Genomic DNA, 11,518 nt, shown 5'->3' with positions numbered 1-11,518 from the left:
TGAGTAATTGTCATTCAAAATGTGAGAGCACCAAAAGCTGAAAATTGGTCTGGTTATTAAGGGGGTTTAAGTGCCCAGTGGTCAAGTGGTTAAAGAAAAAATCTTTTATAACCTGGGATACAACTGAGGAAAGAAATCTCTATATAAACCAAAAACATGGCCGCTCAAACGCTATGCGGCGACATAGTTTAAGAGGAGGCCGCTGTGTCAAGTCCCCGATGTTTGATCAGATTAGGCGACCCATAACGGAAGTGACGTTTAGTGTCTCTATGGTAGAAGCCCTGTGAAGTCATCAAGCTGAACATCCAATAGGAAAGGGTTGTGCCGGTGATCACATGTTGCTTTCTCTTCCTGGATTTCTTCTTTTCGACCTTCGGTGGTATCATGGAGGAGTACACACGGGAGCCATGGTAAGGGAGGCCCGAGCTTTCTGTGCCGGTGTGCGGCTTTCTGAGCGCTGCTGACTATGGTGTAGGAGGGCAGAGGCCGGGCCTGGTCCGTTGGTCACACGATCACCTACCGCGGACACCAGGGACCATTCTGTGCCCTTCACTTCTACCAGGACAGGTTGCTCCTTCAGGGACATATCTGAACGAGTCTATTGCTGGGGGAATATGACTGAGACTCGTTGCTATTCCTGCAGCATAACGACAAAAACACAAATCTGCCAGCAGTGGGTGTTATGTATAGCACAGTATTCTGCCACAAAACTCATTTACTTGGTAAAATGTTTTGGCATCCAAGTCTGTGTGGTTTCCGGAATGTGCAGAAAACGTGTGATGTTTGCGGTGCCATTCGTTGGTAACAGCACCCAATATACGATTTGTGTGACAAAACGCACAATAAATGTCTGTGAACTGCCGGGTGCGATGTCCTGCAGTGGATTCGCAGGGTTTCCACACCGCACCATTATGAAATACATACCTTAGAACGAGGCCCCAACATCTTGCCCGATCCACGCCGAGGGCCCTCGGCGTGTCTTCCGGGTATTGGGGCTCCGGCGATGTGATTGGCCGGAGCCACAATATCGTCGCTCCTGCACATGCGAGCGGCAGATGTCTTTCCGGCATGACTATACAACCACTTTAAGCATTTGGCTGGCCAAAGACCAGAGCACTTTTTGCAATTCGGCACTGCGTCGCTTTAACAGTTGCGCGGTCGTGCGACGTGGCTCCCAAAATAACAAAATTGATGTCCTTTCCCCACAAATAGAGCTTTCTTTTGGTGGTATTTGATCACCTCCTGCGTTTTTTTTTTTTTGCGCTATAAACAAAAATAAATAAATAGTGACAATTTTGAAAAAACAAACAAACAAAAACCCACCCCCCCCCCCCTCAGTTTAGGCCGATAAGTATTCTTCGTAATAACCTTTTATTGATTGGTTTGCAGAAAAGTTATAGCGTTTCCAAAATAGGTGCTAGATTTATGGCATTTTTGTTGTGGGGTTTTTTTTAATTTTTATTTTTTATTTTATTTTTTCTATTGTGACTGCAACATGGCGGACAGATCAGACACTTTTGGCGCGATTTTGGGACCATTCACATTTAAACAGCGATCAGTGCAATTAAAAAATGCATTTACTGTGTAAATGTGACTGTCAGTGAATGGGTTAACCACTAGGTGGGCCGCTGTAGGGGTTAAGTGTGTCCTATGGAGTGATTCTGCCTGTGGGCTGTGTGTGACACAACACTAATCACCGCTCCCGATCACAAGTAGTAGTGATCAGTGTCATTAGGCAGAACAGGAAAATGCTTGATTACATTGGCATTTCCCCCGTTAATCCTCTCTGTGAGACGATCGCGGGTGATGTCCGCAGGACCCACGATCATGAGGTTTGCGACGTGCCTGCAAGCCGCCTCTTAAAGGGCAACGTACAGGTACGTGATTCTGCCTGTATGTGCCCTTCTGCCGCAGTATATCTGCGTGAGGTGGTCGGGAAGAGGTTAAACAAATAGTGCTAACATGCTATTACACTATTTTGAGTCAATATAGTGCATAGATTTCATAAACATTTGTGAACAGCTGACATTTCATATACAAATAAAGTGCTAACATGCAATTAAACAACGATCACTTATAAAATTCGGTGATTGAACCTTTTTAAAGTGTTAATATGTTGTAGTGCAAAAAATTGTCTCTCATAAAATTGAATACTCCCGCTGTAAATAAATAAAAAGGTGCTACATGAAAACATCAATGTCCTACATTTTTTCTTTAGGCTCAGTCTATAACTGCATCCAGAGATTGAGATAAATAAAAATTCTTCGAGGCGTTTCCCCTTAAAAAAAAAAAACAACAAATACTGCAGCTGCTGACTTTAAATAATTGGACACTTACCTGTCCCAGGGTCCAGCGATGCGGGGGAATGAAGCCCCGCTCGTCCCCCCCCCCCCCTCCTCTTGGCGATGCCGGCATTGCAACTGTGGGCGCCAGGCACCAGCTGCACATGCACGAGTGGCGCCGTGATTGGCCGCGCAGTCATCTGGGACCTGTCACGTGTCCCAGATGACTGACATGACGGAGGGGACAGAGCTGAGCCCTTCCTGCGCCGAGGGGAAGTGATGTTACCAGCCCAGGCACTGAAGGAGGCAGACTACGAGGGACCCCCTAGCAACAGGCATTTAGAGGTGAGTTCAATTTTTTTTTTTCCCAAATGTTGTTTTTATTTTTATTTTACTTTTTTTAGGAATTTTAAGCTTTTCTTTTGTTTTTGTTTGTTTTTTTGGTGTGTAGAACACCACTTTAAGGACTTTGCTGTTTTTTTTCGCTTTTTTATTTGTTTACGATTTGGATGATTTAAAGCGGGATCATGAATTTTACGAGACAATTTTTTCCTCTACAAAAAAAAATGTACACTTTATAAGGTTCAAACATTGAATTTTATAAATGATCATTGTTTGTTTAACCGCTTCCGGACTGCCCATCGCGGCTGTGCCAAATCATGCAGTCCCGCTAAAAAATCGCTGATCGCCATTATTAGTGAAAAAAAGTCTGTGGACGCAATAGCTTTTGAGTAAGGATGAGCTCCGGTGTGTTCGTGCAGAGCCGTCAGGAAGTCCGCACTGCGCTAATCACAGGCAGTGAGACATTTCCCGATCTCTGCAGCCGCGCATCGGGACAATGTCTCACTGCCTGTGATTAGCGCAGCGCCGACTTCCTGGCGGGCTCTGCACGTGGGCTATGCGGACACGCCGGCGCTCATCTTTACTTTTGAGCAAACCAATTAACAAATGCATATTGGGATTTTTTTTTTACCAAAAATATGTAGCAGAATACATATTGGTCTAAACTGATGAAGACATTAGATTTTTTTTTTTTATTGGGAATGTTTTTATAGCAGAAAGTAAGGAATATCGTTTTTCTTTTTTTCAAAATTGTTGCTTTTTTTTAATAATACAAAAAATAAAAATTGCAGAGGTGATCAAATACCACCAAAAGAAAACTCTAAATTTTGTTTGGTTACAGCGTCGGACAACCATGCAATTGTCAGTTAAAGCGACGCAGTGGCGATTGCAAAAAATGGCCTGGTCAGGAAGGGGGTAAATCCTTCCAGGGCTGAAGTGGTTAAGTGGTCCTTAGATTTCAAAAACATATTATCAGATTTGGTACCAGTCTTAAGGGACATGTCAACTACTACATTCGTGTCTCTGCATCTCCAGTAAAGGGGCATTGTATTTGCTGGCCTGCAATTTTAAATTGGAAAGCTGGGGTTCCTGCAGAATTATGGCCCATTCACACTTCTCTGATTTGGTCCTGAGCATTTAGTCAGATAAATGAAAACTAGACAGACGTCAGTTTTCAGGCTTCGATTTGTATTCTATAGTACGTGTGTGTAAATGTTTATGCTGGCGCACAGAATAGGTGGACCCTGCACTGCCGCTGTTTACATGTTGGCCCTGAATTCAATGGGTAGCTGCAGGGTGCAAAGTGACCTTGAATAACTTTCTTTTCAATCTTATTTTATTGAAGGGTGAAGGAATAACAAATCTATTGATCGCGTTTCAAAATATAATACACGTGCCTCTTGCATACAACAGTAAGGTAAACCTTTCCGGAATATGCGCAGTCTGAGACATTTTATCTTGCGTATTCCTGGTGTAACAGTGGTGCATCGCTGTATAATATCATGCCACAAAGAGTGAATAACAACATCTATGTGGGTTCCAACCTACAATTCTATTCCAATTGAACACTGATCGATGATGTAATGTGGTCCATCCTGGTTGGGATGGTATTTTGTAGGGATTCCTCATTATCTTGGGGTATACATCTAGTTCACAGATCTATACTGGGCATATGACCTCCGTTCGTATGCTTGGGCGTTTCCTTCTATAGGGGAAGGAGAGCAAGTAGGGAGAGAGAGAGAAAGGGTTACATCAAGGAAGGGATAGGGGAGGTTAAGGAAGTTAAAAATCACTCCAGCATGGCTAATCGGTAGATGAGGTTGGGTCTTGAATAACTTTCTGATGACAGAAGGCTGGGTCATTCTGCACCGCAAATGCTGATTACACGTTATCAATGTGTTTAATCTCCCCCAGAATGAGTCATTTATGTGGCTCAGGTGAAACAACCACTTCCTTCCCCAGTACTAAAGTGTCCTCTTATGTGCATCTGGGCGGCTGCTTTATGATTGGATATTGTCATTGATTTGTTTGTTTGTTTTTTCCCCATATTTTACAGTCCTTGGAGAATCGTAGATGACTGTGGTGGAGCCTTCACCATGGGTATCATTGGAGGAGGCATTTTCCAGGCTGTCAAAGGGTTTAGAAATGCTCCTCAAGTAAGTGATGATCTTTTTGCCTATTTAGGCCAACATTTTCAGTCCTAGTTTAATGGTTGGTGATTCATTGTTGTCTCCACTGCTTTTTTCTTAGATTGTTCTTTTTGTGTTTTAGGGCATTAATCATCGTATGAAGGGCAGCTTAAATTCTATAAGAACTCGTGCGCCACAGCTGGGAGGTGAGACTTTTTTTTTTTTATATTTTTTTTTTTATTTTTTTTTTTTTTTAGAAATTGCTAAGGGACATGTGAAATGTGTTTCACTTATTTTCACCTGTTTATACAATGCGTCTATCAGTCGCTAGACGAACAGGTAATCTTGTTGGTTTTTATCAGTAGTAATAAAGTCAATGGAGAGACAGTAGGTAGGCTTCAATGAAGCATTGCAGTGTATCGAAGGAAGTACAACACATCAAAGGCAGGTACAAATATGCATCAAGTAAAATCTGAAGTTCTGATCTGTTTTACTTGTCACTGGTTCAGAAAGTATTGAAACCATTGCTTTAGCATGATGGCTAGATATAACTATAACTTGCAATTATTTTTATTAAGTTAGCATTATCTAATACAACAGGTAAGACTTTTTCCAAGGGGCTGTTCTGGTTCCTGGAACCAAGAGACTTTGGGTAAGATGACATATTCATTTCTAGGTCAACATCTTACCTGGTATCCTTACCTGATTAGTAACGGCTGTCCACAGGCCTTTATACACTATAGTGCCAAAAGTATTGGGACACCTTTATACACACATGAACTTTAATGGCATCCCAGTCTTAGTCTGTAGGGTTCAATATTGAGTTGGCCCACCCTTTGCAGCTATAACAACTTCAACTCTTTTAGGAAGGCTGTCCACAAGGTTTAGGAGTGTTTGTGTATGGGGAATGTTTGACCATTCTTCCAGAAGTGCATTTGTGAGGTCAGACACTGATGTAGGACAAGAAGGCCTGGCTTGCAGTCTCCGCTCTAATTCACCCAAAGGTGTTCTGTTAGATTGGGGTCAGGACTCTGTGCAGGCCAGTCAAGTTCCTCAACCCAAAACTCGCTCATCCATGTCTTTATGGTCCTTGCTTTGTGCACTGGTCCAAATCATTTGGTGGTGGGGGGATTATGGGGTGGGGTTGTTTTTCAGGAGTTGGGCTTGGCCCCTTCATTTAAGTGAAGGAAACTCTTAAGGCATCAGCATACTAAAACTTTTTGGACAATTTGATGCTAACTTTGTGGGAACAATTTGAGGAAGGCACCTTCCTGTTCCAACATGACTGTGCACAAAGCAAAGTCCATAAAGACATGGGTGGATTACCCGCTAATATCTGGGATAATTGCACGGCCTGAAACTTTTGGGAGTCCTCTAGTCATGGTTTAGGCAACATAGCATTCTGAAAAGAGAGGTCTGCATTGTCAATTATAATGTTTTCCCTAAAAAAAAAAACTATATCCTGTAAATTCAGTACACTCCTGCTGTTCCTTCAGCTACAGCATAAAGCACATTTCATTCCTATAGTACCTTAGGCAATGCTATGACCTTGTTCCCTTGTGGCAGCCATATTGCATCACCCATAGCAAGCTTTGATTATGCTGGACTTTTTCCAAACTGATAACTTTAAGGCCTTACAAAGACTGACATGCAAGCTAAAAGAACATTAGCACAGATGGTAAACTGCTAGGTTAAACCTCTTTCCACACAGCACAGTCCTTAATTGTTCCCCATAACTGGTATGATCGTGCCATCTTCCCTGGGCATGACTTGCTATGTCCAATGATTTATTTTGCATTGCATAGAACAAGGATGCCTGTTCATTCAGAAGTCCAGACACTGATTTCTCTCAGGACTATGTGAATGCTGAAGTCGTGTATACGTCACCTCCTGCATTTAGAGCTCCTCAATACAGCATGTCAAAGAGTCTAGAAAAGAGCCCTCCTCCCCTTTTTAATATGTTAACTTACAAAAAAAACCTGTGAGAGAAGAAAAATGCTTACCTTTCCTTTGGTCTTCTACCATTGTACTTGGCAAGGGTGATGTCCCCAACTCTCAATCCCTCTGAGGTCTTTCGTTGTGCTGCAGTGTCTTCTTATGAGATTTTAAGTACTTTACCTAATACCGTATTTCCTGCGATCTCGGCTAAAGTTTCCAAAAGTGTGGTTTTTTTTCCAATCGCTGGAAGAGTGTCACAAGCATTCACCCAGCTGTAACAGATTTGTTTGTATTGTTTGTTTTCTATGCCTTTCAGCTCCATTTAGTAGCCATAATGTGCCATTTTCTTGTAATGCTTTAATCTGGAAAATACAGCATTATGGCCTCAAGATGAAGGTGACAATTATAGGAAATGTAGACAAAATACAGGGAAACATTTTGATATAGCTGGGCAAATGCTTGTGATATTTGGCCAGTGAATCTTTTGTAACTATATTCCATAATATTATTTGAGGACACACATTTTTACATTTCTTGTGTAACAATTAAGTTTAGAAGGAATTTTACATTGTAGAACATATTTAATGTGTTTCTTACGAAGATGTTGCAAAATTGTATGTTCAGTATTTATTTTAAAAAAAAAATCTCTTGACTTGAAGTAATTTTTTGTAACCCATGGCTCTCTGGGGCTTTTTTAGAAGTCCAAACAGCAAGGCCTCTACATTAATGGAGCAATATACCTTAATGCAGAAAGTGGTCTTGAAGCTCCAAAAGAGTGTGAAGTAGTGTCAGTAGAGGTACCCGAATGTAAATGAAAAGCTAGATTCCTCTTAGTTTGTTCATTATCAATTGAACTTTATATAAAAAAAAAAACTGAAGGGTGCAGTAATCACAGATCACTGTTGCTGCAGGGGGTGTGCGAACAGAGCGAGCATGGGAGGACGTCATATGACGGCCTCCCGGCAAGGTGTGGCCGTCGTTCAGCTATAGTACGGTCACGAAGGAGTTAAAGAGGAAGTAAACCTTGATGGGTTTATTTCCTCTTTGATTCCCTGCAAAGGTAAATCATAATGGACTACTATGCATTGCATAGTAGTCCATTATGTGTCACTTACCTGGCACAGGAGCCAGCGAAGTCACTGCTGTCCCTTGTAGTTTCGAACGTCCATCTTCTTGGTGGGTCTCACTGCTCCGGCGCTGTGATTCGCATGCGCACGGGAGGCGGCATATCAGCGGTGGCTGTCTTCAGGTAAATATCTCTTAAACCATATAGGTTTAGGAGATATTTCTTGGACCTACAGGTAAGCCTTAATCTAGGCTTACCTGTAGGTCAAAGTGGTTTGTAAGGGTTTACAACCACTTTAAGTATTTTAAGGCAAGGTTTGGGATCAATTTTACCACTGCCAGAGATGCTTGAGCAGCTGCAGCAATTTATTTTTTTTGGTTCTTGAAAGATTATTTCAACCATGTGAATAAAAGTTAAAGTTGAACTTCAGGGGGCGTGGCCTGCGGTGCAATGGAGTAGGACGTTTGTGGTGAGAGCTCCGCTCGTCCGTACTCCTGCTAACAGAATCCTGCACCATCCTTCCCTGGAACAGCACCTGGACGACCCTGCCTTCCTCCTCTCTCTTCCCCTGGAGCCATCTGCCCGATTTGGCCGCCGCGCGGAGCCGCTCCGGTAAGATGCCTGTTCCTGGGGGCTGCCTTTAGGACAGACCGCGGCTTCAGCCTAGACGCCGGAGCGGCGGCCATCTTGCTCCACCCGGCGGCAACTTCCTCGGGCCTCCTCGGCCCCCCCCCGAGCCACACCGAAGCCGTTCCACAGCACCCCCAGCTATCGGATCGCCCTCGGCCGCGGATGTGGTGGCTCTCCTCTTTATAGCTGCTGGTGGAGAGGTCCACGGCGCCGGCCTGGTCCACGAGCCGGCGGCCATCTTGCTCCACCCGCGGCAGCCCCTATAGGCCTCATTGACTGTATACCTCCATGTATCTGCCTGCCTGTGGCAGCCACCTCACTCCCTGCCACCTGTGCAGTCCCTATATTTCCTGCAGCAGCCGGTTGGATAGCCTGTGAGGCCGGCCTGGGCCCTGGAGCAGGGGCCATATTGCTGCACCCACTGTGATCCTTTGCCAGGTACTCTGTACTCACCTGCCAACCCTGTGCCCGTTTCTCCCCTGCTGCAGCTGCTGATTTTCGCAGGCACCAAGCCCCTGTCTACTTAACCTTAACTGCGGCACTTCACGGCTGTTGCGAGCGGGGAGATTGAAGAATTGGCCCGATACATAGCGGCCATCTTCGAACACTCCGAACCATTTCTGGACCATGTCCCCACCGAAAAAGTCCACCGAGGCCGCTGACAAGCTCTCCAGGTACCGCCGTCATGAAGAGGAACACCGGGCCAAAGATGGCGCTGGTGCTCCCTCTGACACAGACCACTCTACGTCGGCTACTAACCAGGTCCTGGACGCTATAGCCCTATGTCAGAGCACGCTCACCTCCAAAATTGAGGAGGTCAAAATTGATGTGTCCCTCATCCGGCAAGATCTCTCTACCCTCTGGGATCGCGTGGCGGAGACGGAGACCCGTATCAGTAGGGCTGAAGACATCATACACCCCCTGCAACACACTACCGTTGAGGTACGCCGTCAGCTGCAACAGCTTAGCGCGAAACAGGACGACATGGAAAATCGTCTCCGGAGATGCAATCTCCGCTTTATCGGCCTCCCTGAGACAGCTGAGGGCAACGATCCGGCGGGTTTTCTTGAAAATCTCCTGACCTCCACCTTTGGCAGGGAGGCATTTTCGGTGATGTTCGCAGTGGAGAGAGCTCATCGAATTCCGGCCCGTCCTCCTCCCCAGGGGGCCCCACCGCGCACCCTGATAGCGAAATTTCTTAACTTCAGAGATCGTGACAAAATCCTCCGCCTGACTAGAGAGAGGGGTAATATCCCCCATACCAATACTCATGTGGCAGTCTTCCCAGACTTTTCCAGCGAGGTCCAACGGCAGCGATCCAGGTTCCAGGATGTTAAGCGACGCCTCCGGGTTCTACACCTCAAATACGCAATGCTGTATCCTGCAAGGCTTTGCGTGGAATACGAGGGCCAAACCCACTTTTTCGAAGACCCTGCATTGGCTTCCACCTTGATTGACAAGAGAGAATGCCGAGACTGACCATGTTACCCTACCTGTAAGCTGTGGACGCTTTTCTTTCTTTCTCCCGCTCTCATGGGTGCCCGTGCTCTCTCCTGCTGCTACTCTGATGATTCAGTCGTTGCGATGGGCACATTATATATGAATGCCCTTTGCAGGGCCAGGGGACTAACCCGGAATAATTACCCCCCCCCCCTCTCTTTTGCACCTCGCACTGGATCCCACGGCATGACCATCCTCTCCCGGCGTCCTCACTGCTTTGAGATCCCTGCCTCCCCTGTACCTGAGGAGCGCCTGGGGAGGACTGTGGACTGCACGACATCCAGGACTTTTCTACTATACCTTATTCGTCATCCACATGGCGGGCGGGGCTCCCCCATGCGCAGCCATGATGGTTTCACACCTTTTTGGCTCCTACTCCCCATGCACCTTCCAGAGAAGAAGTCGCCCCCCTAGGACTTTTAGGACTTTAGTGTACTTTTTCCTCCCCCATTTGTTTGACTTTTTTTTCTCCCCCTTTGTTTTTTTCTTTGTTACCTTGGGTATCTATGCTCCTCTGCAATTAAGTTCCTTGCCTCCAATGGGTCCTAAGCATTGGATGTTCCCTGTTGGTACCCAGTTCTGGGGTATGATGTCCAAGCCATGTTGGGGTGGCGCTGGACTGGGTGGGGGGGGGGATGTTGTGGTTTTTGTTTTTCTTACATCACTGTGTTTACTAAAGTTTGTTTATGCTGAAGGTACTATGTTAATGTCATACATGCATTATTGGAATTGGCTGCTATTGTGTTTTGTGCGAACTGAATTGGCCATGACTGCTCTGCTGCTTCTGGCCCGCCTATGGTTTATTGTATACGCTCTGCTCCCACCATGAGCTCTCTAAAGTTCCTCACGTGGAATGTCAGAGGCATGCGGAATAAGATAAAACGCACTGCCGCCCTGACGTTCCTTAAGTCCCAGCGTGCTGACATCATCGCGCTTGTTGAGACCCATGTTACTGGCCATCTCCAGTCCTCACTCGAGAAGCCATGGATAGGTTGGGCGTATCATGCTACCCACACCTCATACTCCAGGGGAGTTTCGGTCTTAATTGCTAAAAGGGTGCCGTTTGATCTAGTGTTGCTCCAGACGGACCGGCAGGGCAGATATGTATTCCTGCATGCCACCATCAATGGATCCCCTATTTTGATAATAGCCTGTTATGTCCCCCCTCCCTATAACTCAGTTCTACTTAAGGAGGGCCTTGCATTTATGGCACATTACCCCTCGGTGCCGGCAGTGTGGATGGGGGACTTTAACATGACCCTCACTCCCGCTCTGGACCGAATGGGCACACCGGACTCCCCTGGTGTCCCACCAGCCCATACCAGACTACATCGTATATTGACCGACTTTGCTCTTGTGGATACATGGCGCCATAAGCATCCACGGGCTAAAGCATATTCGTGCTTCTCAGCCAGCCATAACACAATGTCCCGAATTGACTTTATCCTTATCTCACAGACCCTGACACCCAGACTGGGAGATGTGGGCTTCGCTCCGAGAATTCTCTCGGATCACGCCCCCTACTGGATTACGATGCGGCTCCTGAAGGCCTCTCCCTCTCCTGAACCCATTTTGGCTAACCGCCCTGCAGGAGCAAGAAGACATCCCTGCGGAATTGCAACACTACTTTA

General features: G+C 45.8%; 1 protein-coding gene across 1 annotated transcript in view; it reads left to right on the top strand.

Annotated features, from left to right (window-relative positions):
• The first annotated feature begins 258 nt into the window (after positions 1-258).
• The window catches only part of TIMM17A (translocase of inner mitochondrial membrane 17A), an 18,885-nt gene continuing 7,625 nt past the window's right edge, over positions 259-11,518 (top strand). The window contains exons 1-3 of the mRNA XM_077481144.1: positions 259-410; positions 4,681-4,780; positions 4,896-4,959. Coding sequence (XP_077337270.1) covers positions 385-410; positions 4,681-4,780; positions 4,896-4,959 — 190 coding nt within the window. The 5' untranslated portion in view covers positions 259-384. The remainder of the gene's footprint in view (positions 411-4,680; positions 4,781-4,895; positions 4,960-11,518) is intronic.

The sequence above is a fragment of the Lithobates pipiens genome, unplaced genomic scaffold (assembly GCF_037356315.1).
Source record: "Lithobates pipiens isolate NorthernLeopardFrog02 unplaced genomic scaffold, aLitPip1_a1.2 Scaffold_16, whole genome shotgun sequence".
NCBI lineage: Eukaryota > Metazoa > Chordata > Amphibia > Anura > Ranidae > Lithobates > Lithobates pipiens.
The sequence above is the reverse complement of the archived record's forward strand: the minus strand, read 5'-3'. Positions and strand labels throughout refer to the sequence as shown.